The sequence below is a fragment of the Emys orbicularis genome, chromosome 18 (assembly GCF_028017835.1).
Source record: "Emys orbicularis isolate rEmyOrb1 chromosome 18, rEmyOrb1.hap1, whole genome shotgun sequence".
NCBI lineage: Eukaryota > Metazoa > Chordata > Testudines > Emydidae > Emys > Emys orbicularis.
The window spans coordinates 11962836-11989044 of NC_088700.1; the positions used below are offsets into that span (position 1 = coordinate 11962836).

The 26209-nt window shown below is 55.9% G+C and overlaps 1 protein-coding gene across 1 annotated transcript in view; it reads right to left on the bottom strand.

Moving 5' to 3' along the window:
* HMCN2 (hemicentin 2) overlaps nucleotides 1-26209 on the bottom strand; it is a 115084-nt gene that overhangs the window by 33696 nt on the left and 55179 nt on the right. Inside the window, exons 31-57 of the mRNA XM_065418725.1 lie at nucleotides 25608-25886; nucleotides 24830-25111; nucleotides 24208-24316; nucleotides 23300-23469; nucleotides 21785-21939; nucleotides 21074-21170; nucleotides 20405-20500; nucleotides 19214-19390; nucleotides 18268-18422; nucleotides 17770-17893; nucleotides 16808-16983; nucleotides 16252-16348; nucleotides 14627-14746; nucleotides 14066-14227; nucleotides 13203-13484; nucleotides 12424-12591; nucleotides 10865-10978; nucleotides 10468-10554; nucleotides 8459-8650; nucleotides 7727-7900; nucleotides 7071-7184; nucleotides 5186-5328; nucleotides 3935-4085; nucleotides 3215-3433; nucleotides 2134-2247; nucleotides 1062-1249; nucleotides 801-897 (exon numbers count right to left, since the gene is read on the bottom strand). Of these exons, the coding sequence (XP_065274797.1) occupies nucleotides 801-897; nucleotides 1062-1249; nucleotides 2134-2247; nucleotides 3215-3433; nucleotides 3935-4085; nucleotides 5186-5328; nucleotides 7071-7184; nucleotides 7727-7900; nucleotides 8459-8650; nucleotides 10468-10554; nucleotides 10865-10978; nucleotides 12424-12591; nucleotides 13203-13484; nucleotides 14066-14227; nucleotides 14627-14746; nucleotides 16252-16348; nucleotides 16808-16983; nucleotides 17770-17893; nucleotides 18268-18422; nucleotides 19214-19390; nucleotides 20405-20500; nucleotides 21074-21170; nucleotides 21785-21939; nucleotides 23300-23469; nucleotides 24208-24316; nucleotides 24830-25111; nucleotides 25608-25886 (4242 nt within the window). The remainder of the gene's footprint in view (nucleotides 1-800; nucleotides 898-1061; nucleotides 1250-2133; nucleotides 2248-3214; nucleotides 3434-3934; nucleotides 4086-5185; nucleotides 5329-7070; nucleotides 7185-7726; nucleotides 7901-8458; nucleotides 8651-10467; nucleotides 10555-10864; nucleotides 10979-12423; nucleotides 12592-13202; nucleotides 13485-14065; nucleotides 14228-14626; nucleotides 14747-16251; nucleotides 16349-16807; nucleotides 16984-17769; nucleotides 17894-18267; nucleotides 18423-19213; nucleotides 19391-20404; nucleotides 20501-21073; nucleotides 21171-21784; nucleotides 21940-23299; nucleotides 23470-24207; nucleotides 24317-24829; nucleotides 25112-25607; nucleotides 25887-26209) is intronic.

Genomic DNA, 26209 nt, shown 5'->3' on the forward strand with positions numbered 1-26209 from the left:
CAGCACCTGCTGTACAAACCCATCTGGGACCCTAGGTAATGACTTGCAGGCTAGTCTGTGCTGAAGAATGAGCTGCTTCAGCTTCACTGCTCAGGTACCTGAGCTAGCTAGATCAAAGGCAACTCACGTGTGTCTACACAAGCCGCATTCACGCCCCATGTAGACAGACCTTATGAAAAGAAACAACCCCTGGCCCCCAAGGCTCATAGACCATCAGGCACTATACGGAACAAGAGTTCAAAAAGCAGAAGGGGCAAAGCCTGCCTGCAAAAACCACACCAGCAAAACCTACAGTTGCAGCACCACATGTTCAACGGGTTCCCTGAGGACCTGCCCAGACATTTGCACACGCATTTACCTGGTTTGTGTGTGCAATTGTAAGTGGGCGATTTGGCACCCACATTTTTTGCAAACAGACTTTGAGCTTCCGTTTGTGAAAATGTGCTGCAATGTACTTCGATAACTATATCTGCTGGTTATAGCTACAGCTGTCCTCCTAGCTTAGATTTTCATAGGCGATAGGATCTAGGCTCAGTCCTTTCAAAACCCATAATACTGCTTGTGCCTGACATGTGGCATCCTCAGGTCTGCCTCCCTGTGTGGTGCTTTAAGCACCTGCTAAGGAGATAAGGGAGAAAAATGGGATGGATGGAGAAAGAGAAGGTTCGGGATAAACTCATCAAGAGAGCGATGAGCTACTGGGTGCCTGGGTAGATAAATTATTAGAGGACTCAAGGGGCTGACCAAGAAGGAATCGGATAATGGACCAATCTGGAGAAGGGTTCACTTGAATTACTCACCCAGAACTGTGAGAGCAAAGCGCTTCTCTGTAGAGCCCTCCCGATTCTCTGCCACACACACGTAGCTGCCAGTGTCTGTCACCTGTACTGAAGCCACCTGCAAAGGGAAAGCAAGATCCTTGCTGAGACGGCTAGGAGTCCTCACAGGCACTCACCAGCGGATTCAGAGCAACAGCCAAAGAAGCTGCACTAACACCTCCAACGGTGGGCGTTTTCTGCCACTTTTCACCCACTGCAAAGCCTGCCGGACACGACACCCACCTGCAGGAGCCTGCCGTCCTCCAGGAGCTGGTGCCGGGGGCTGGTGGTGAAGGGCATGTCATTGCGGAGCCAGGTAATTGCAGGCGCTGGGTCCCCAGTGACTTCACACTTCATGTGGGCCGTGCTGTTTGCAATCACTGTCACCTCTTCTACCAACTCCTCCGTGTTCCCCTGGATAACGGGGGCAGCTGGGGACAGAAGAGAACCGGTCAGTGATGGGCTGCTCATCTCTCAGCCCTCCTAGCTAGGGAGGAGAAGTCTGACCCAGGCCTTCCTCTCAAGGGGAGGGAGCACCAGGGCAGGGTCTTAACAGTCTCCATCCTTCAATGCCCCTTCATTCCCCCACCCTCCCACTCACTTCCCACTTCCCACGATCTTATCTCACTTTGCTCCTTGCTGTTATCCTAAGCTTCTGCAGTTCAGTCGCCTCCCCTCTCTGTTGTCAGGGAGAGCGCGGTGCCACTGTGAGGTAGCTTCAGAGCTGGGAAATGAACCCAGGAGTCCTGGCTCTCAATACCCTGCTCTAGCTAGGAGGCACCTCTGTCTCGGATATGCAAGTGTGACAAGAGCTCAAGGCTTCTCTCAACTGCAGGGAACGTCTCGGTTCTAGGTCTGTCCAGCCCCTAGCAATACAAATTATTATTTATTATGTGCTCCCCCCCGGCCTCTCCCCCGCCTTGGCAGGCGTCCCAGAGAGCCATCTCTGAGCCAGCCCATGGCACTCAAGTCAGGTCACCTCCCTTCTGCAGACGATGACCGAGACTGATGCTCTTCAGAGAGAACCTGAGTATCAAGAGCTCGGGGACGGGGCCAGATTTTGCCATCCACACACCAAAGAATACAACGTTATGGGCGCCACCCGCAAGGGCTTGCCAGCTCCTGAAGGGAGTCGCCTCGACTGCTCAGCCCAGCCCAGCTGCAGGGGGGGACCATGAAGACGAGGGGGAGGGAGGCAGCTCCTCAAGATCATTCAGGGTCCTGTGTGGCTCCGGCTTTCTGCCAGGACCCAGAGGCGACGACCTGTCACTTTTACATCCCCTTGGCCCCATGATGTCTTCCCCTGGATACTCACACAGCACCAGCAGCTCGTAGTGCAGCCAGTCCTCTCCTGCCTCATTGGCTGCCTGGCACGTGTACCTCCCAGCATCCTCGGCTCTGACCGCAGGGATCTGCAGGATACGTCCCCCTGCCAGGCAACAGAGAGTTAGAGGGGCGGGGGGGACAGGAATGGCTCCTAGGAAACCACTGTTCTCCTAGCGAGAGAACTAGAGCTGTGAGCTGCTTTGTGCGCGGGATGGGGTCAGCGAACCTCCATCGATAGACATGCTCTCAATGCTGCCTATGCCACGACTCCGTGCCCTCCCCCGATATCCTCTCTGGCAAAGCTAATGGGTCTGGGCCCAAGGGCATTAGAACCTGCTAGGGGCACCCTCATGTATCCGGCCCCTCTGGAGCACTCAGAAGGGTGCCGTAACGAGGGAGGAGGAGGCAGCCACTTAAAAAGGGCAACACAGCGAGCTAGGAAGCAGGGCAGGCAGACGGCCAGAGAGATCCCCACTGGGGATCCGAAGAAGTGGGTTGTAGCCCACGAAAGCTTATGCTCTAATAAATTTGTTAGTCTCTAAGGTGCCACAAGTACTCCTATTATTTTTACTGGGGAGACAGTCACGTTTCCATTGCTTGTCCCTGCACCGTTCCTGTTGCTGCTGTCGTACATTTCAGGGACATTAGCAGAGCCGTAGGAGGCTTCCCGAACATCTGGCAGCACAGCAGGTGTGCGCCATTTGGCACATCCAGCAGTACAGGAGGGGCATCCCCCCAATGCACCTGGCACGTCCCACAGTACAGCAGACGTACATCACCTGGGCACGCTGGAAGATCCGGCAACGCAGACATTGGTGTACTTTAGCTGAGCACACCTGAAACATCTGGCAGCCAGGGTGGTGTGCTCCCAAACCTGGCATGTCCGTTAGCACAGCAGATGTGCATCACCTGGGCACATCTGGCATACTGTAGCTGGCCAGGCCTGGACTGCCCAGGAACCTGGCAGGTGCTCTCTACATGGAATGCACAGCAGCTGTCAAGTAGCTAAATGAAGCTTTCAGAGTTATCTGACCACACTGAAGTTTGCATCGATAAGCCAAGCTTGTTACCTAGCAATACTAAAACCCCCTCCGCAGCGGAGAGGGGCTCTCCATCCTTGTACCAGGTGAGCTTCGGGGGCGGGATGGCATTCGTGTCACAGTACAGGGAAGCCGGGCTGTTGACTGTCACCCCCCGGTGCTCCGTCACCTTTCCGTCCTGGTCTTCCTCCTGGTAGCGGATCTGGAAGGCTGTGGTGGGATTTCCCTGTCTCTGGAACAGGGGGGGCACTGAAAGAGAGCAAGCAGCAGCAATCAACGCATGCTGGGGAAAAGACCCAACAGACACATGGGCAGCCAGCAGGGGCAAGCAGATCCAGGGTGGAGCGATTAGCCAAACTGACAGCTTAGCCGCGGGAAGTATTCCTCGCCCAGTCCCCCGAAAAGCACTCTCTGGACACGCAGGTGGCTGCATACTGGGAAGGGATAGGGGCTGCCTGTTGCCATTCTAGATCCCCTGGGATTCTCACCCCATTTCCGCTCCCTTTGTGCCTCTCCCAGCTGAGGTCAGAATCTGGCCCCAAACGAATGCTACTTGGGCCCTTTGGGCTCCACTTGAACATGGGATCTCACTGCATTGTGGGTGAAATAACACTTCCACAGTGACCATTCCCTGCCCCCCTCTTCTAGCGCTCCACACCCTGCATTCCAGGGGCTCAGCCCCCTTACGCCTTCCGCTCCCAGACTCTCATTTGCAGCTCTGCGCCCAGTGACTCCGGGAGAGAGACTCGCCTTGAATCTGCACGCTGAAGTCCTTATCGTCTTCGCCCACCGGGTTGGTGGCGATGCAGGTGTAGCGCCCCGAATCCGAGACACGGGCGCGTCTGATCCGAAGAAGCTGCCCCTCGCTGAGAACCTGGAGATGGCTGTCACTCTCCAAGAGCTGGCGAGGAGACACCCAGAACAAGGATGTGGGGGAGGAGGAGGAGGAGGAGGAGTTAAACCTTTCTCATGGCGATTAAATGCCAGGATCGAAGCCTTGAAAACAGCCACAGGAAAATACAGAATCCAGACCCCAAGCCTTACAAATGGTGCCTTCCCCTCCCAGCCAGCTGGAAACTGCTCTTCATTCACCAATAGATACCTGGCTATTAATCATCAGAGGGTTTCATTGCCTTAAATAAGCACATTATTTCATGAGAATCAGTGTAAAGATCATGAATCTGAATGAAAACAGAACACGGAGTAAAGAATTACCTTTCCCTGCCTGCCCTCATGGCAGAAATGGCTGGAGGCAGCCCTGGAGAGAGAGCACAGCCTCTCAGGGACCAGGGCCGCCCGGGGGGGGGCAAGTGGGGCAATTTGCCCCAGGCCCCACAGGGGCCCCCACAAGAGTTTTTTGGGGCCCGTGGAGCGGGGTCCTTCACTCGCTCCGGGGGCTCCGGAAAACTCTCGCGGGGCCCGGGCCCCCGATGCTTCTTCCGCTCCAGGTCTTCGGCGGCAATTCGGCGGCGGGGGGTTCTTCCACTCCGGGAACCGCCACCGAAGTGCCCCGAAGACCCGCGGCGGGGGGTCCTTCCGCCCTGGACCCGCCGCCGAAGTGCCGGGTTTTCGGTGGCAATTCGGTGGCAGGGGCCAGACCCCAGGCCCCCTGAATCCTCTGGGCAGCCCTGTCAGGGACCAATAAGGGAGCTTTTTTGGTTGTATTTCTAGGCATCATTAGGCAACTGACCATGCCCAACTGCTGTGCAGCTCCCTGCTCTAAGAGGGGCTGGCCAGGTGGCCACTGTCTGCCGTCTCCTTTGGACTCCAGAAGCCTGATCAAATGAGAACAGCTGCCCAGGATGAAAGAGGCCCGTCATGACAGACTATGGGGGAACTCTCCAGCCTTCCCCACTGCAGTGCCATTGATCCTGGCCCACTGAAGTCCATTGTTCCCCCCGTTTTGGCTCTGCCTTTGGAAGGCTCCAGTCTCTTTAGAAATGGTTATGAGTTTACACTAGCGACACTGGCGGTTTCCTGCCTTTTCTTTAGCAACCTCACCTGCCCATCCTTGTACCACTGTATGGTCGGCTCGGGCACAGCCCAGGACTCACACTCCAGCGTCAGAGTGCTGTTGACCTTGGTTTTCACCTCCTTCACGGCAAATTCCCCCAAAGCAAGATCTTTGGCAATCCGAGGAGGAACTAGGAGCCACGACACATGAATACAATCAGGACAAGAGAACCATCTCCCTCTGCACCTGCCCTTTGGTCTAGCCACACGGGCACCGCGATGCGGGGATGTCAGCTGACAGCTCACACCTAGGCCTCACTGAGCACTGACAAATGCATAGCTGGAAACCAGTCTGGCTCACCCGTGTGCTAGTATTGTTTAAATAGATATTAGAGTTATGAGAATGTGTTCAGACTTTATGAAATGCTTGTAGGATGCTGCGTGTATTAATCTGACTTAGAACATCTGTACCCCATGTTCGAAGGTGATATTGACGTGTTTGCTCTGTGACTATAGAAGTGTTTGCTCTAAAACTGTAACCCCCCAACCAGTCAGGAGAGAAACATTCCCCAGCGTGAAACACTAGTGACCAGAAGAGCTGTCATCTCCTCTCCAACAAAAGAAGGTCCATAGACACCAGACAACCTATTGTGAAACAGCAGGGGATAAAAGACTGTTGATTGTTCCCCCCTCACCCATGAAGAGGAGACAAAACACTCATCCCATCAGCTCGAGCTCTGGGGGAAAGGGAATAAAAATCCCTGTCAAGAAGAAATTGTTATCCCTATGTTGCTTGGACTTCAGGGAGAGGGCAAGACTTCTAAGCATAAGCTAAACAGCCGGGGATCTCTTGCTTGGGTTACCCCTAAAGGACATATAGAGCTTGCACATTACAGCAGCTTCCAAGACTAACTCATTTGTGGGTGTATATTTACCTGCTTTAACCTTGTAAATAGCTCATGTCTTTTTCCTAGTTAATAAACCTTTAGTTAGTTTATTATAGGATTGACTACAAGCATTGTCTTTGGCGAGAGTTCTAGGGTGCACTCAACCTGGGGTAAGCAACGGGTCCTTGGGACTGGGAGTAACCTGAATATTGTGATTTTTAGTCTAAGGGACCATCTATCACAAAGGGAAGCTTGCCTAGGTGACAAGATAGATCAAAGTACCCAAGGGGACTGTCTGTGACTCCATGGTTAGGCTGTTTTAGTGCCTGAGGAGTTTACATTTGATGCTTGGTTGGTGAAATCTAATTATAGAACATACAACCAGTCTGGGCTTTGTGTCCTGGCTTGCAACAGTCTACCCTGAGGTTGGTACTCATGTTTGTGAGCTACTCTAGACAGCCTGACCGGCACATTCCTGTGCTGTAGGCGTGCACAGCAACAGCGAGCCAGTGAAGCATGCCAAGGAGAACCCTGACTCAAGGAGCACAAGGCAAAGCAAATACAAGTCAGTGCAAGACAAACCCACAGCTCCGCTGCCAGGAGGGAGGGCTCTTCAGAAGGGATTGGAAAGCAGATGTTTAACATAAGCTGAGATAGAGCCTGCTGCAGCACATGGGGTGGGCGATACCTTGAGTGGGAGCAGGAGATAAAGGGAGTGACCAGGAGGGAAGGGTGGGCATTGCTACTGGACATAAATAGCCCTCTCTCAGTGCATAGATAACGCTGATCCAGCTCAGGTAGGACATACCCCCAAGAGCAGCAGGAGAAGGACACACAGAGAGCTTTAGCAAAGGGCATCTAGGGCAGGATCCCTTCTTGGGCCAAAATGTTCAGATCATAAAAGCTGCGGATCCGTCCGGCACATGGGACATGCATGTGACAGAAGGAAAAGAAGCAGCCGTGGGACAGGTCTGAGCAGTAGTTGGCAGTAATAACAGAAACATGGGGCCTTGGCAAAGCGCTTTAGAGAGGGGCTTCGTACATACCAAGGACCCTCACTTCATAGCTCTTCACAGCCTCCCCGAGCTCATTGGTGACGATGCAGGTGTACCTGCCAGCATCCGCTTCCTGGGCATTCAGAATCTGAAGCCCCCGGCCACCTAGTCAGGGAAAAGGACTCTCCGTGATGGCGCCTACGGCAGCCCTTAGTCACTCAGTTAAGAAATAAGCAGGTGAATCATCCCGACTAGCAATCCCTGGTTATAACACAACACAGCGCAGGGTATGAAAAGAGCAGATATTCCCCAGGAATTGTGGCTGCCTGTCCACACACAGCATGAGCAGCAGCAAAGCACCTTCCTCAAAGGGCCCCGCTGACATGCCTCAAGTCTGAGCTGCAAAGGTCACGTCTGCAGCACAGCCTCCAGGCCTATGAAATCACTGGTGTCTCGCTGGCACAGCTCCAGCAGGCATCAGCTGAGATGATGGGTTTGGGAATGTCAGCACCCATCCAGTAAGAACACGGTCCAAGACCTCATCTCCCATCCAGGCCATAGAACCCTGGTCACACGATCGCCCTGGACCAGACACAGATGCGAAAGGCTCCATATCCAGTCCCTAGTCCGTGTGACCAATCAGGAAGCAGTTATATGAAGTCAACGATGACTCTGAGCAACCACAGTCACTGAAATTGATACGTTACCAGGGAGCAACCGGACGTTTGTGGAAGCTTGGAAAGGAACCTCGTCCTTCAGCCAGGTGATGGTGGGGGAAGGGTAGGCCAGGGCCTCACAGGGCAGGGATACTGGGTTATCGATCACTACGGTAACATCGTCTGTGGCACCTTCGTGGCTCGCCCCAGGAAACGTGGGACTAACTATGGGAAAACAGAGATCGTTTTGGAATGGAGAGAGAGAATGTATCCAATGTCCATCACAGCTGATGCTTTCCACCACTTCACTCGGCCCACCACAGAGTGTGCAGCGCTCAGCTCCTCCGGCTGACAGCTGGCCGAGCAAGGACTAAATCACCCGGTGCAAACAGAACCTCAAGTGCTGATATCTAAAGAAACTCTGGGGCCGGTTCTACTCCGCCCAGCACCAGTGGAAGGGAAATAAGGCCTAGACCACAATGGCTAGGGAAACCGTACCAATGGCCACGGTTAAACACACTCATTGCTAACATGGCTTCATCGGAAACATGGATACGACCATTCCCCTGGCACAACAAATTGCTCAAAGGCCCTGGCCCTGCAGGGTGCTGGGAACTTCTTGCTAAAAGGTAGGTGCCCTCACTGCACATTGAACTCAGTAGGAGCTGTGAGAGCTCAGGACCGCCCTGGATTAGACCCTGAAGTCATACGAAGGAACATCTTAGTGGTTTTGAATTCCATTCCCCCGGTCAAATCTGAGAACGCCCATGGCTCTGTACTTACCTAGAACACTTAGCAGATAGTGTTTGGTTTGATCAGCCACGGCATTGGAGGCCACGCAGGAGTAGCGGCCAGCGCTGGAAAGGGTGGTTTGGTTTATCTGCAAGACAGATCCGTCTGGGGATATGTAATAGGCGTCTCTGCTAAGCAAAGGGCTGCCATCTTTTAACCAAGTGATCTCTGGCTTGGGATTGCCTGTATGGTGAAAGGGAAAAGAGGTAAAAAAAAAAAAGCACGACTCGGCCTTTGCTGAAGTTGGTCTCACGTACGCTCAGCTGTGCTGGAGTGAGCCAGACCAGACCTGGAGCACAGTTCTGAAATGTTTTCTCTCCATCCACGCTAGGGTTTAAGAAGAGAGCCTCAGCAGCTGGCAGAGAGGGCTGGATGAGCCACAAGAACAATGGGGATAAACTGGCCCTGTGTACATTCAGGCTGGGACGTTTCCAACCATCGGAGCAGTGAAATTCTGGGACAGCCTCCCAGTAGGAGTAGTGGGGACAAACAACTGAGCTAGTTTTAAGATGGGGCTTGATAAGTGTACGAATGGGATTGTATGACGCAGATAGCAGGGATTGGACTGATCCAGGAGGTCTCTTCCAGACCTACATATGGCCAAGAGGTTTCACTATGATGAGGCAGGATCTCCCATCTCTACCTTACCCCGGTATCAAAGTTTCATCCTGATAAATGGTACCCAAGTGCCATATTCTGTCTCTTGCCCTGGAATAGAGGGATCAGCTCCCTGAAGAGTTAATGAACATGCATCTTCCCGTTTGTTATCAGAGGAAAGAAGAAAAAAAGTGTGGCAGCAAGATGGTGGCTCTATCCAGGCATTTCCAACGCAGCCAGCTTTGCAGGACATGGGAGCCCAGGATAAAGGCAAGTTATTTTCCCTACTGGGAAAAAGGACTCAAATGCACATGGATGGCTACGTCACTTAAAAAGAGCCTACCCCTTGCTTAGATGCAGGGCAGCAAAATGATAATTGATTCCATTTGGGTGAGCCACCGCCGTGGTATCTGCGCCTCGTCCAGAAAAATAAAAACGGTCCCACATGGGCACAGAGGGGGCAGGGATAAAGCAGCAATTTATCACCTATCCTCCAGGAAAGAAATCCGAAGGGAAATCTAGCCCTCTGCTCTGCTCTGACGGCTAGCAAAGACAGGCTGTCCTGCAGCAGCATCTAGAACAAGGTCGGCAGCAAATGTTCTCCCCAACCCCAGAATCCAAATCCCGCTCCAGATCGCCAGGAGTCCAGGCTAGGGACCAGCAGCTCCTCAGCTGATCTCCGATCTCGCGCCAGCACATATCCGAATCGAAGCCCAGGGGTGCCTCACAGGCAGAGGCACCGAACTCTCGGCTAGTCACTCTGCATTGGGCCATGAAGAACTTGCTTGGGCTTTCTAGAGACAGGGGAAGGGAGGGATGCGTGGAGGAGGTGGAGCGGTATGAGGAGGCTGCCCTGAAAATGCAGGCAACTCTCATTTCAAGTCTGTACCGAGGCGGTCTGGTTCCCCGCGGCCCCGGAGAGGGACGAGCCCTGGCCGAACCGTCCTACAAAGTCCCTTTAGTGATGTCAGTTGAAAGCCACACACTTTTCCATTAGGAGTAATTAATGTAAATGGGACAGACCCACCTCTCGCAGAGGCCAGGTGGGTATTTTTTTTAATCATCTGTATTATGGTAGAGCCCATGGCCCCCGATCCAGATTGAGGTCTCATTGCACTAGGTGCAGTGCAAATATCATAAGAGACAGTCCCCCCACCCCCAAAGAGCTTACAGTGTAATCAGACAAAAGGCGGCAGGGTCACAGGGAGGGGAAGCAACTTGCCCAAGGTCACGCAGCAAGTCAGTGGCAGAGGTAGGAATAGAAGCCAGGTCTCCTGTGTCCCAGTCCTATCCACTAGGCCACACAAACCCTGTTATCCCGTCTTTACATCTCGATTACCGACCCACAGCACTACAGTTAAAACCGCCTCTTGCTTTTCCCAGCCGGGACCTGCGACACTCACCTGCGGCTACGCAGGACCAGCTGACCGACCGACCCTCAGACACTTGAACTCTGTCTTCCTCGCCCGCGTTCTCGATGCTGGGAGGAACTAGAAAGCCAAAGAGAGAGAGGGGAAGACAGGATGATTCTCTCGCCAGGAGTCCAACCGCACCAAGAGAGACAAGAAACCACTTTCTAGTCACCTAGAGCAAAGGATTGGGGGATTGTCGTACATGAAGGGCCATATACCAAGGGCTTGTGTGAGTGTAGCACTTACCTCCTCTACGTCAGAGAATCCCCATTAGAAACCTTGCAGCAGGCAGAGCATTAAAAACCAAGGGGACAGAGGAAATGGTGACAGGTCCCCAAGCAATAACTCCGGTATCTACAGTGCTTCTGACCCGGTGCTTCATCCTTACCTCGGACCTCCACACTGAAATCCTTCCTAGCTTCCCCAGCTACATTGCTAGCTACGCAGGAATAGAGGCCTCCGTCTTGGGCTCGCATGCGCGTTAGCCTCAGAATCCATCCACCTGGAAATAAAGGGAAAAGCCACGGTGGCAAAGCACAAAGAAACAGCATTCCCAGTGACGACACCCTGGTCCAGGGCTTCTGCCCTGTCCTAGCAAGTCTCTGACATCGCCTGAGCTGGCCTGTCACAGCTCTCTCATTCACTCATCAGGGCACGCTCCTCAGGTCTACAAGGATACATGAGGGGTCTATATAGTGCTCTCTCCGCCACTCTCAGAGTACAGCCAACTAGGAGTGTCCACTAACCCCAGCAGGGACTCCCTCCAATCATGGCATCCTCTCATGTGCGCTTTCCTCACAAGTAGCTCCTCAGACCACACAGAGGGCAGGTCTCCCCTACAAATACAACCCAGGGTCTCTCTCCGTATAACTTCAGTCTCCACAGCCACTAGGCACTGACTACTGGGTTGAGATGGCAGGGCAGGCCAGTGACGGCCAGTAACAGATTACCACCCTCTGGGAGCAAGAAGGGAGTAGGGAAGAGACCGTCTCTCTCCAAGTCACAATTCCCTCCTCACGCTGCTCCCAGGGCAGCGCGCCGACATGCTGCTCCTTAGGGTTTGTCTTCGCTAGGGAACACGCAGCGTTTACAACGAGAGAGCGACCCCAGCAGAAAGCCCTAGCAGAGACAAGGCAGGAGTTAGTGGAGCTGCCTGAGGTAACGCTGAGTGTGTGGGGGCGGGGGCTAGGGGTTATTCTGACCGGCCACACTGAGCCAAAGCTAGCACTTGCCAGGTCTCCACTAGGGTAGCTGTCTTCTCAGAAAACACGCACCCTTCGCTCCTCGTGGGGACGTAGCCTTCATGAGGACAACTGGTCATTGGACAAGTCAGACAATCTCGCTCCCAGGGGTGAAATTAACAGAAAATCCTGTCACTGCTGAATGAGCCAGGCAGCTAAAACCCGGTGCACCAGTTTGAACGCTGAGTGGTAATTAGACCTCCCTCCCGCCCCACCCTCTCCCTCCACCCCTGGTATCTCCGGTGCTTTCCAGGGAAAAGCTGCTAACTCTCTGGCAGAGATGTCAGAGGATGCTTGGAAGCATTAAGAGCATCCACAGAGGCCCCTGTCACTTCCATTCACAAACCACATATTTGCTTTTATTTCTTAAAGACATTTTCAGTGGGATCCTGCCCAACCCCAAGTGACTCCCAGAGACACCGGCTGAGTGAGCCAAGAACCCCCAGCCTGGCAGCGACCTACAGGCTCCCAACTCTGGAGTGTGATTGTCTAAGGGCTTGTCTATGTAGGGAAATTGACCAAAATCACTATGGTGGAATAAGCTATTCACCAATAGCTATTCCGGGATAGCTCCCTATGTTATTCCATGAGCTATCCCAGAGCAGCCATTGCACCATAGCTCTTCTGGTCAATTTCCCCATAGCCAAACCCTGAGTTCCAAGGTTGCCAGCCAGCCAGAATAAACCTCCCAGCAATGATCACTCACCTGACAACAGGCGTGTGCGCTCGCTGGGGATGATGGGCGAGTTCTCCCAGGACCAGCTGACCGCTGGGGGCGGGGTGCCCGAGGCCTCGCAGATCAGAGTTAGGGCGCCATGCAAAGAGACAGTGACATTGGTCACTGACCCTGCTCCCCTAATGAGCTCAGGGGGAACTAGAGACAAAGGGATGATCTTTCATTTATAAAGCAGTCTCCACGGAAGCAGGAAAATAAGCAAACGGGGGCCCTAGGAAATCCAGCTTATCCCTGCCTTCAAACTATGTGCCCATGTTCAAAACAGGGGCACAAGGAGGTAGCCCAGCAAATATGCCTGTCTCCATGGTGCCTTCAGGACCGAAATCTGTGCCACAGAGCAGCTCACTGTGAATGTAGCTGCCAATCTATCTGCACATCCAAATGTGAGTTTACAGGGGTGACAAGTGCACACACAGGCAGGCAGGTGACCCAACTCCCCGGAGGAACTCGACTGGTTGAAAGCTTGGTCCACACAGTCCAGGGAAAGCAGATGACTTTGGCTTCTTGTCGCTCACCCCATCATTTAACCCCCCTGCCATTAGCTGCTGGGGTGGCCATTGCAGTAACAATGCCTAGAGCTTACACAGAACTTTTCACCCTGGCTAATATTATCTCGTCCTCACACCTAATGCTCTATCACGCGCATGGTGGAACTTCCCAGTGCATCACCTTTCTCCTGACCCCCGCTCTCAGACACCTCACTCCCAAGGTCCCAGAAACAACAGCAGAGCTGCTGCCCGCATCCTTACCATGCACAGCAAGATCAAATGTCCTCTCCACCTGTCCAACTGCATTCGCTGCTAGGCACGTGTAGCGGCCCGCATGGGTGACCTGCGCCCTCTGAATATGCAGCTTCCACCCCTGGTCCTGAAGAAGAAGTGCTTCCCCATTCACCACAGGCTGCCCATCTTTCATCCATGTGACTGTTGGCTGCGGTGATCCCCCGGCTTCACATTCTAGTGTAATCTCACCAGCCTTGGCCACGGAAATCTTCTTTGGGGCTTCGCCGCTGCCTTTGATCACTGGCAGAACTGCAGGTGAGAAGAGACACTGCACCGACCTGTTGGGATTCAACTCCTTCTGGGTCTTCTGCAAGAGGACATTAACTGCAGCAAGCGATTGGTCTGGACCAGCAAAGGACAGTTATAAGCCGTGTCGAGTACTAAGGCAATCCAGACTCTGGGGTAGGGTTCACTGACCACCAGCTGTCTTTAAATACTCAAAACCACACAGTTACTTCGGACCAGTGGCTCCCAAAGATTGCCCAGCTGAGCCCACACTGGCTGCTTGCCAGGAACCCAAGGGCAGCGCCTAGTTTTGCAGATCATAGCAGGGAGGTGTAGATTGCAGAGACCATAGGTCCAGCATACCAAGTCTGACCTGGCCACTTGAATCAAGATGGAGCACGGCATGCTGGGACATGGAGTCTCTGAGGGCCACATCTTGGCAGTAGAAATGAGAGAAGCTCTATGCTCCATTCAGCCACTCACGCTCCCCAAAACCACTAACAACGACTGACTTACACAGGAGCTCTTATTGTTATTCTCCACTCAGAGATTCGACTCCCTGTAGTATAAAACCTCACTCCTCCCGCAGCACCTCTCCGACTCACCGTCCACCTCCAGCCGGTGCTCCCTTCTGCTGCTGCCAGCCACGTTGCTGCACTCACAGGTGTAAGATCCCTCATCTGCCGTCTGCACCTTCCCAATGTACAGCAGCCTCCCTCCTGCGGAGATACGTTCGGGGCGCCCGGGCTCCATGGCAAGGGGCGTACCTGAATGATGGGGTGGGGGAAGAAAACACGTCACCCCTGAGACTCCTGGCAGCACTAGCTCCCAGGCACACTGTCCTACAGAGGGTCCAATGATGGTTACACTGAAGTGCCTGCTTCTCCCCATGGAGACAAACCCGTGATTGCTTCTGAGCCAGATGCAGCCTTTCCAAAAGGGGCAGCTTCTCTTCCTAGACACGAAGGAGCTGCAGGAGCAAGCCAACACAAGTCTAAGTAGGTTTAAATCAATGTGGATCCTCAGCTTTGAAATCCAGCCTGGGCCCTTCTAGCCCACTGGCTCAGAACCATGCTGTCTAGCTGGCTGGACTAACACTGCGGAGCTGGTAGCCCTGCTAGGTGACATCTGCTTGGGGAGGAGCGAAGATATTAGCACAACCCTACCGTCTTTCTCCCAGGTGAGGGTGGGGAAGGGGATCCCGCTGCACTCGCAGGACAGGCTGACGGACTGTCCCTCCATCACAGACAGGGCAGCAGGCTCTTCCGAGGAGAACGAGGGGGGAACTGCACAAGACAAAAGAAGGGTATAACTGAGTGCAGGGGACATCAGACATGCGACAGAAGCAGTGGTATGTGATGCTAGCTAGCGTCCCAGAGGACTTAGCTCTGTTTGCTACTCTCTGGCTTACAGGAGGTGGGTTTGGCCAAAGGAGAACAACGAGAAACACGTGACCCCTGCCTATTGCCCCGACGGGGAACCAACCTGCCCAGCATCACAAACATTTAATCGCAAGTGACACTGTCAGTCACACAGACTTGCAATTTTGATCCATGTGGAAAGAATAATTTCAACTTTCCAGCTATTAAAAACCAGCAGTATTCTCAATCATACAACTCTCCTATAGCACGACAGTATAGAGCGCGTACTGTGCCACCCATGGGGTTAAAGAACATTCAGACTGGCCAGCCACACTATTATAGACAGGGCAGGCAGCATTGCCTAGCACTAAGGTAGCCTGACACTTCCCATTATAAGACCCTGTTTTCAGCTGCTTAAAACTTTGCCAAACTTCAACCATTTGGGCTGAAATTTTCCATGCCAGGTATTTGCCCCCAGCTGATTATTATTAATTATTATTATTACTGGTAATTTTAGCCAAAATGGCTTAGCTGTCCACAAAGCTATGGAAAAATGTTGCACAGCCAGCCTTAATTCTGGCATTTCCTAACTTTTGAGTGCTTGACTTTGCAATTTTAATAAGATTCTTTCAGCGTAGTTTGGTGCGTGTGAAATATCTATTTTAGGTAGTAATAACGGACCACAGACATCTAAAATAAAAAAACAAAGCAACTCAACCATGTGTCAGTGAGATAATCCAGCTTCAGAAAGCTTAGTGTAAGGTTATGCATGCAAATGCGTTTGAGGAACTGCACATGAGGACTGTGGAGGGCTGTATTTTGGGAGAGGATGTGCCCGTGTGTAAGAGAAGGATTTTATCATTGCCAGGGCAGATCCCAAAGGGATGCAGTCTCCTTGTGGAGCGAGGGCACCCAGACTGACAGGACACTGGAATGGTTTTACACAAGGTTTCACCGGCCATTAGGTGGAAAATAGGGATCATTCCCCACCTTTGGGAACGGGGTGTGTGTGTTACGGACTGAACTGCCTTCATGGGATGGACATAATCTAATAAAGTGGATCCATGATGCATAGACTCCCCCGCCCTAATAGCATCCAGGCTGGGACAGCTGGAGTGGGGAGGGACAAAGGTATTTCTCCTTCTCAACAAGTTCTGAGAGACAAATTTACAGGCGTGGGGCCTGAATTTCAGGGGAGCTGAGCACCCACGGCTCCTACTTATGATAACAAGAGCTGCCTGCAGGCCCTAAAAATCCAACCCAGTTGCCGCTATTTTCCTGGCCCCTGTAAGAGGTGGCTGTATTATGCCGTGTGGTTAAGACGGAGGAACTCTCACAGAGAGTGACATTAGGACATGGGGCCAGGGAATATTCACACCCCTCCAGGGGATCTTTGTCCCCCTCCCATGTTTGGCCAACACTTGGCTTACCCCAGACATTGAGGTTGTAGTGCGTCTCCGCCCGGCCCAAGCGGCTCGACACCTCACACGTGTATCTCCCTGCATCTCGCGCCTGAGCATGCTCAATCTGTCAAAGCAAGCAGACCCGGGATGGGATCGAGAGAAGGGCAAGCAGAGCGCCACTCGCCCAGTGGCAGCACCAGAAACGCACGCCCAGCCCGGCAGCAGAGCCAAAGTCCGCTCGCAGCCCAGGTCCATTGTCCAGGTTGCTCCTGGCAACAAGCCCCTCTGTTCTGGTGCAGTCCTGCAGGCATTCAAGCTGGGCCCAGCGGAATCAAGGGACAAGGAAAGTGCTGAGTCAGCACAAAGACTCTCACGCCTGAGGAACACAGCCTGGGCAAGAAGGGGGTAGGCCCATTTCTCCATGACTCCGAGCCACACATCTCACGGGAAGTGGGATTCCCTGCCAAGGCCAGGCAGGGGAGAGCCAACAAGCCATAACCAGGTGTACAGGGGACAGACACATTTACTGCAGAGCCAAGTTCTCTACATCCCCTCCTGACTCAGCATCAGCCAGAATAGTCACCTGGAGAATGGCCCCGTCCGCAGAGAGTCGGGCTCGGGGGTCCTGCGGGAGAGGGCGCCCGTCCTTCAGCCAGCGGAGTACGGGAGAGGGGGCCGTGTGGTGCTGGCATTCCAGGGTCACAGACCGATTGAATATGACTGAGATATTTAGCTCCTCACCAAGGACATTTGGGGGCACTGAAAGGAAACAACCCTGGGGTAAGATCAAAGGGAAATGGCTGCTTCCTGAGGCCAACACGCAGGAGCAGGGCTACTGAACGAACACACCAGTAGATTCCGAACCGCCACTCCCGCCTCCTTCCCATACCCTGATCTGTAACGCGGAAAGGCCAGTGCTTAATTAGTAATGAAAGAGCTGCCTGGGCTCAAGCAATTAGGTGCTGGGGCTCAAGCAATTTTTTTAACTTTCATAACTGATGCGGCAAGTCCAGAGGCGCCGGGGCTAGGAACGGCCCGGCCCAGAGGCGCCGGGGCTAGGAACGGCCCGGCCCAGAGGCGCCGGGGCTAGGAACGGCCCGGCCCAGAGGCGCCGGGGCTAGGAACGGCCCGGCCCAGAGGCGCTGGGGCTAGGAACGGCCAGGCCCAGAGGCGCTGGGGCTAGGAACGGCCCGGCCCAGAGGTGCCGGGGCTAGGAACTGCCAGGCCCAGAGGCGCCAGGGCTCAGCCCTGGCACAGATTAAGCCCTGGGAAAAGCCCCTGTGCAGGGCTGAGGACCAGCCTGTGACAGCCCCTGAGAAGCGGGTGGCCCTGCAGTCACCAGACATGGGGTTTGACGAGAACTTATATTTACAGGGCTTTAGCAAACAGCCAGATTGGCTCCCCTCATCCGCGTAAGCTGCAGAGCAGCAGCTGCTCTAGCAAACACGGGAGTCACTAGGAGGTGAGGTGTGGGGAGGGGGGGGGGGATTGGGGTCTGAGGCAGATTCCTCAGCCTGGGGGGGGATCGGAGAGGCCTGTACTTACCTTGCACCCGCAGCACAGCATCCCACCGATCCTCTCCCACGGCACTGATGGCCACACAGGAGTACGTCCCGGCGTCCGAGAGGTGTGTGCTGGCCAGGGAGAGGATGCGTCCCCCAGACAGAATCTGCACCATCCCCAGAAACAAACCAAAAAGGGATCAGTGAGCAGAGGGGGGCTTCCAGCCTGCCGCTCAGCACCCTGCCTCCCCACACACCGGGATGGGGAACCGCAGAGCTGCGCAAGCCGGGAGCTTGCACTAGGCCTGTCCTCACCAGCTGGCACCCAGGCCCTGGTGAGAGAACTCCACTTCCCCCACCATCAGCTCCCAAGTTTCAGCACTGGGGAGGGATGGGAGCAGCAGGGGAGGCAGCCCTGAGGCCCTTTGCCCAGCCCTGCTAGAGCAGGAAATTCCAACAGACTGATGTGCTGGGTGGCAGGGGCCTCTGAGCACAGCCCTGGTGCCAGGATGGTGGTTCTAAGCTAGCCGTCCACACTGACCTGTGGTCCCCCGGGCACCGTGCTCGAAACAGGATTGCCGTCTTTCAGCCACACCAGCTTGGGGGCAGGGATCCCTGCAGCTTCACACGTCAGCTCCACCTGCTCGCTCAGCAACGCAGTGACAAGGCTGGGGCCGGAGGTGATTTGGGGAGGCACTGGGGAGGCCAAAGGCACACGCTGGGCATCACAGAAACACCAGGACATGAGCAAGGGCAAAGGAAAGGTGGGGTGGCCAGAACCACCCAGAACAATGTAGTTTGTTGGTATGACCCTTTCCACTGGGACTTCCCAGTGGGGGGAACAAGATCCCATGACTGGTACTGGGCTGGGGGAGACAACACTGCAGGAAGGGGAGAAAGGGGAGGCTCCGGCCCTGAAGGGGGAGGTGTTCAGCATCCGGGCTGGAGCAAGGGCAAGTCAGGAGAGGCTGGATTGTGCTTCCTCCAGAGTGAAAGCCTCCTAGCGGAGCGAGAGCCACGGAGGATCCCAGGCCAAAGTCTCCAGCAGGAGCTCAAAGGCTTTGAATGAGCTGGGGGTTCTGTGGGACCCGGTGAGGTGGCAGGCCCTGCTCCAGGGTAATGTGGCGAGACTGCCGTGCCTTACATTAGTATGCATTAGATGTTACTGGAGTGTTACGTGGGGTTACCTGAAGTCACTGGGTAGTGCAAGGCATTCTGGGACGTCACACGGTCATTGCTGGGATGGACACGGGGGGGGAGGGGGTTAATCACATGGCCTAGAACCGCCGAGCTCTGAATTGCCCAGCACTCTAGACAAACCCTCCTGCTTCTGCTCTGACCCCAGTTCTGTTCACTGAGATTTTGTTACATGGGTAAAGGTACGTGCCACTGAGTGCCAGGGAGGGACGGCGGGCATGGACCAGGGAGACCCCAAGACCAGAGCCACACAGGCTGCTGGTGCCTTCCCTGCCCACCGGCTCACTCACCAGTCACCTGCAGGCTGTAATGGAGTTCGCTGCTGCCCGCCACACTGGATGCCACGCAGCGATAGCTCCCCGCGTCTGAGACCTGAGCCCGCTCGATCTGCAGGCGTCTCCCATCGCCCAACAGGACAAGGTCTGGACTGGCCGAGAGAAGCCGGGGCCCCTTGTACCAGGACACATCTGAGAAGGGAAGCAGGAGGACATGGGCTGAGTTAGTGGCCCTGCCACCTTCACCACCCCATGGACCTGCCTTGTCTGGGGTTTAAACCCTTTGCCACCTCCGTTATGTTGGCTTTATATGCCCCATTATATTCTTTGTATTTGTTTTACTAATACAACAGCAACAAAAAGTTGCACGTGGGCACGTGCTGGAAGAGATGCTGCCTCTCTAGTAGGAAGGCGTCTGTGATAACCAGGGCTGTGCAAGCCAATCTGGGCTGCTCCTCTGCAGGATTCTCTGACTCCTGGTCTTTTCTCAGATCTGTCTGAAGAGAGGGGTTTGCATTTGATTCTGGGGGGCTTGGCAGTCTGGCTGCAGTGCCATCAGCCTTGAGGGCAGGCAACCCCCGAAGGGAGGATGGTCGCATGGGTCAGGCACTGCGCTGGGACGTGGCAGTCCCCAGCTCTGGAACAGACCCCTCTGTGTGGCCTCGGGGAAATCACCTAGGCTGTGATAGTCAAAGGCGCGCCCGAGAGAGCGAAACACTCAAATCCACTGTAATTCACTGTAACTTCCTTTGACTCCTTTGAAAATCCAGCCTTGGTCTCTCTGTGCCTCAGTTCCCCACAACAGTCCTTTGTCTGTCTTGCCCATTTTCACAGCAGGGACCCCAGGTGCGCTGGGGTATGGGCAGTACCCTACTACAAACATTAAAATGGAGCCCCTTTAGCGGGTGGTGACTGCGGTGGGCTCTGAAGTAGAACCACAACAGGGAGGAGGAGTCCCATGCGATCAGTCTAGAGCCGAGCAGAGAGGGCTGAGATGGGGGTGGGGGAAAGCAGGCCAGGCAAATGAACGAACGCTGGAAAGAAGACGAGCCAGAAGGAGCGGAGTTAGGGTGACCAGACAGCAAATGTGAAAGATCGGGACAGGAGGTGGGGGGTAATAGAAGCCTATATAAGAAAAAGACCCAAAAATCGGGACTGTCCCTATAAAATCGGGACATCTGGTCACCCTAAGCAGAGTTGCCTTACTCGGAGTGGGCATTCCAGAGGCCAGGCACTCAAAGGATGCTGGGAAGTTCTCAGGGACGGTCTGGTTCACCTCTCCAGGTTCAATGTTCGGAGGCACTGCAAAGAAACATCACGTCAGGACGGCGGCTCTGCGCAGCCCCACGCAGGCGTCGCCAGACACAGCACGGGAGGTGGGAGGTTGGGAGGGTGAGATTTTAGGCACACCGCTGTGCCTGGACAGAGCAAGGGGCTGGGAGTCAGGCCTCTTGGGTTCCATAACCAGCTCTAGGAGGGAATGCCATCTAGTGGTTAGAGCCAGGGGCTGGTAGTCCCAGGACTCCTGGGTTCTACACCCAGCTCTGCCACTGATTGGACAGATCACTGTGACTTTTGTGAAATGGGAGGTAACCCCATCCCCCTCACCAGGGCCCTAGCAGGGTCAATGATTATTGGTAACACACAGAGGTTGCAGGAGGGAAGGTGCTATATAAACAGCAAACATTGTGATGGCTGAGTCGATTTCATTGAAGAAAGAGAGAGGATGGGGGAGGGGAAGCGACTGATCCGGTTTGGTTTGTCCTCAGGCCCCGGGGTGGCTCTTTAAGCAGTTGTAGCTCAGCATGCCAACCACCAGGACGGAGCCAGTGGCTGGAACGCTGGGCGCAGCCCGTCTCGTCTTTGGCTCCTCACCCAGCACCTTCAGCCTCACGTCTCGCCTCCCTTTCCCTGCAGGGTTCGTGGCCACACACGAGTAAACGCCTTCGTCCACCACGTCCACCTTCTCGATCTACGGGGAGGACAGGAGGGATTCATGCCACACAAACACACTGTCTGCGAGCGCGGTCACACCCTGCAAACAGAACAGCTCAGGGCAGCAATTCCGTGCCACAGCTGTTCAGCCCTGCCAGCATGGCCAGGGCACCTCCAATCGAACCCACCGCTCCCTGCTGTGCCAGCCCTGAGCTCCCCCACAGCTCTGCTATTGCACCTCCAGCCTGACTTCACCCCCTGCTAGTCCAGCTCTCGGAGACAGACCTGGCATCTGCCCAACACGCACTAGGCTGAGAGCACAGCTGTCCTCAGCCCAGTTTGGTGCCAGATCCCCAGAGGTGACAGGACACTACAGAGTATGCAAAGCAATTGGTACAGCCCCCATTAGAAACAGCTCCTGTTCGCTTAACCCAGGAAATACCCTCAGGGCTTGTTAAAATGTCGCACTAGTGTAATGAGCACACCCACACCCCAACAAGAGTGAACAGCAGCGCACCAGCTTCGCCCAGCTCACCATCACAGCAGCAGCCCTTCCGCTCACACACACACCACAACACGCCTATTTTGGACTCTCGCTCACATCCCCCCCCCCACCCCCCCCGGCCTGGGCCGCGGCTGCACCCACCCTACCCGCAGAAGGCTGCCTGTTCCCTGCAGAACAATTCCATCCTTCCACCAGCTGAGGCTGGGCACGGGGATGCCGGTGGCCAGGCACTGAACAGCCACCGAGTGACGAAAGGCAACGCTGAGCTCCTCTCCGCCCACAACGCGGACCGACGGGCGCTCTGGCAAGAGAAGGGGGAGAGGGGGATGTGGCGCCGCGTGAGCACATACCAATCACACCCAGGGGGAGGTGTGTGTGCAGAGATGTGGTGTTAGTGCAAGGGTGGGCAAACTTTTTGGCCTGAGGGCCACATCTCGGCATGGAAATTGTATGGAGGGCCAGCTGGGTCAGGGGATTGGGGTGCACAGGGGAGGATGAGGGCTCCGGCTGGGGGTGTAGACTCTGGGGTGGGGCTGCGGATGAGGGGTTTGGGGTGCAGGAGGGTGCTCCGGGCTGGGATGGATGGGTTTGGAGGGCAGGAAGGGGCTCTCTGCTGGGGCAGGGGATTGGGGCGCATGGGGGGGGGGTGGTAAGGCTCCGGCTGGGGGTGCAGACTCCGGGGTGGGGCTGGGGTTGAGGGGTTTGGGGTGCAGGAGGGTGCTCCGGGCTGGGATCAAAGGGTTTGGAGGGCAATCAGGGCTGGGGCAGGGGGTTGGGGCATGGGGGGGGCGCTCAGGGGTGCAGGATCTGGCAGCGCTTACCTGAAGCGGCTCCTGGAAACTGTGGCCCATCCCCCCTCCGGAGGCGGGGCCACACTGCTCTGCGCGCTGCCCCGTCTGCAGGCACCACCTCCACAGCTCCCATTGGCTGTTGTTCCCGGCCAATGGGAGCTGCAGAGCTGGCGCTTGGGGCGGAGGCAGCGTGCGCCCCCTTGCTGCTCCTGCTTCCGGGAGCTGCGTGGAACTGCTGCACACGTGGAGCAGAGCAAGGCAAGCCCCTGACCCCGCTCGGAGCACCGGAGCGGGGAAAGCTCCCAACCCTGCTCCCCGGCGGGAGCTCGAGGGCCGGATTAAAAGGTCCAACGAGCCGGATGCGGCCCACGGGCCATAGTTTGCCCACCCCTGTGTTAGTGGGTCTGTCATAGCCCTCCTTCAGCCATTTGAACCTTTGCCTGCAGTCTCCTTCATATGTGAGGATGGACCCGATGGGACCCACCAGATCCCCCTGCCTTTACCCTGGTGATTGTCCCTGCCACGCTCCACCTCCTGGGGGCGGTGACTGAAGCAGTGCTGATTCGTGGCCTCCTGGGCGGCAGGTGATAACGCCACCCCAGTCCTCCAGCAGGAGACGCTGGTGCACTCAGTGACCTGCCCACAGGCACGATTTGTCTAGAGCCGACCAGTGCCACCTCCTTCAGGAGCTAGGGCAGGAGCCAAGGTCATTGCTGAACTGGTGACCCTGGAGATACAGCACTCCAAGGAGGCTGGCTGAGACCTCGCTTCCCAGCAAGATGCTCCCGTCTCTTTCCCAGCACCAAGCCTGGGACATGCTTCTCCGACAGGCGAGTCGGGACAGTCGCTATTAAAGACCGTCCTGCTCACCTTGCACTGACACCCGCACCTCTGCTCTGGCTCCGCCCGCCTCGCTGCCGGCTTCGCAGGCATAGAGCCCTCCGTCACGGGGCCTCACACGGGGAATCCAAAGCATCCTTCCGTCCTCCGGCATCACCACCCCGTCCAGCTCTCCGATTGGCTGGCCGTTCTTCAGCCACCTGGGGCAGACCGAATGACAGGTGAGTTCTTACCAGGTGAAGAACAGCGGCTCCCCCACCCGCCACCTAGAAGGGGGCCTGACGCCCACCAGGCAAGGCAATCAACAGAGGAACAGGGAGCTGAAGTGGCATCGGGGGGTGGGATCATGGAGCAGCCGGCGGAGTTTGCTACAGGTGAAGCAGCCTCACATCCCCTAGGATATTTCAGCGTAGAGCCTTGCAGGGCAAAATGCCGGCTGCTGTGCCCAGGAAAGAGGGAATTACTGGGGGAGAGGAGGGTGAATCAGCACAACACCCCTCGTTATTCAGTTTCCCCAGCTGGCAGATGACTGGTGTATTCAGCACAATTCCTGCCACCCAGGTGGATGGCGCGACGGTAGAACTGCCATGGGATCGTGGTGCGAGCAGAAGCAAGTTTATACCCCAAACTAGAGAGGAGTGGGGCAGTGGATGGGGAGGGGAGCCACTGAATAGAAGGAAAATTCCAGGGGTAACGGCTCAGAGCTTTTGCTCCTCCCTCCCCCGTGGGGCATTCCCACCAGCTCCCCAATGCTATTAACCACAAAGGGACACTCCCAAATATGGCGAGTGAATGCAGCGCATCCTGCATTCCTTTGAGAGCCCTGGGGCCACTCAGCCTGCTCTACAGCCCAGCGCTCAAAGAGTGAAGAAGCCGCAGGAAGACCCGTGCCAGGCCCCAGGAAGGGGTTTCCTTGCGCCCTCCATCTCTGTACTCACTGGACCCTGGGGGCAGGGAAGCCTCTGGCATGGCAGGGAAGCCTCAGGGAGTCATTCACAATTGCTATCACATGACCTTCCCCCTCGCCAATCATCAGCTGAGGAGGAGCTGATTGGAATAAGAAAGCACAAAAGAAAAGTCAGCAGAGAGTAACAGGAGTCCTGCTCACCCTCAGCCCAGACTGGGACCCTGACATAGGGGAACATGTATCCCCGGGGATCCGGGAGCAGCTCGGGGGCCCGGAGGGCACAGTCAGCATCTCCGGGGATCTGGGAGTAGCCGGGAGGCCTGGAGGGCACAGTCAGCATCCCTGGGGATCCAGGAGCAGCTGGGGGGCTTGGAGGGCACAGTCAGCATCCCCTGGGATCTCGGACCAGCCAGGGGGCCGCAGTGAAACACATGACAAAATTCAAACCCAAAATGGCAAACCCATTAAAAGCTCTTCTGTGCAGCCCTTCCCCCTGCCCTGCCCAGGGGGGCTACCAGGCAGTGCACGTTGCCCCTGGCCTTGGCCCTATCACGGTCTAGCAGGTCATCGCCCCCTAAGCACGCTGTGCAGCTCCCCCAGCCCTGTAGCCAATGCAGCATCACTGACATCCTTCCCAGTGCCCACCGGCTTACCCTGAACAACCACCAAATACTGGATTGCTCTCTCCCCTGCCGGGCTGCTGGTTAAGCAGGTGTAGGTCCCCCCTGAGCCTTCCGAGACACTCTCGATCCTCAGCATCGTGCCGCCTCCTAGGATCTGCGTCCCATTGCTTTCGGCCAGCGGGAGGCCGTCTTTGAGCCAGGAGAGGGCAGGCGGGGGCTGGCCGCTGGCTGAGCACTCCAAGGCCAACAGCTGGCCCACCACTGCTTCCACCATCTGGCCTCCTTGGCTGTCGCCTTCAATATCGGGTGGCACTGCAGGGGCAGGGAAGACATTAGCACCGGGTACGTGGAATAGAGACATGCTGGTAATGTCTGGGCCGGGGGGATGATCCAGGAAGGGTGGGACTCTGCGCTGGCAAAGCAGAGGCACCGGATGGGCCTGAGACCACGCACCAGACAGCTCAGCTCAAGCCCTGCCCGAGGTGGTCTGAGAGATCGATGAGGGGAGAGGCCCAGGAAGACAGCAGCACACGTGTCACTGCAGGACTCAGGGTGAGCTGTAGGCGGAGCCGGTGAGCACGACGGGAGAGGCACCTGCCGCTCCCCTTGGCCATGGCAGCGAGCCCCAGAAACCATCGGCCTCCGACTGACAGAGCCCTGGCCTGTCCAGCCAGTGCTGCCTAGTGGCTACCCGGGAGCACTTGCCGTACAACCCACGCTGCTGGGGAGAATGAGCGTCACGTCCCTCTCCCCCTCCAGCCTCTCTGAGCACGTCAGACGGGTGGCCGCGCGGCTCGGGATGCCTTACCATACACCTCCAGCCTCACAGCCTTCTCTGCCACCCCTGCAACGTTGGTGGCCCGGCAGGTGTAGAGCCCTGCGTCGGACAGCTGGGCCCGGCTCAGCTGGAGGCTCCTCCCCCCCTCGGCGTAGGCTGCCCGGGCGCTGGAGACGATGGGCCGCTTGTCTTTGAACCAGGTGATGCTGGGAGCTGGCGAGCCCCGAGCCTCACACTGCAGCCCGACGGGGCGGTTGAACAGGCCCACGACTTGCAGCCTTTCGCTGGACCCCAGGATAGTGGGTGGAGCTGAAATTCAAATGAATGTGGAGAGTGAAACAGGGGGGGGGGAATTAATACCCCACGAGGCGGCTGCACTGGAGGGGGTGGGCATTGGAGGTTCCGCAGCTCCTGGGGGAGAGCGGTCCACAAGGGCAGGGAAGGCACTGTTACACGGAAGCCATGGCACGTTCACACCTGGTCCTTTCAGAGTAGACTATGCCAAGCAACTCCTAGAGAAGTAACGCCGGTCTGATGAAAGAAGGACTCTTACCAGCTGGAAGGGGGCAGGGCAGCGTGGCAAGGAAGCTCACACACAGCTCGGTTGGACCAGTGGGCCAGTGCATTCTGCC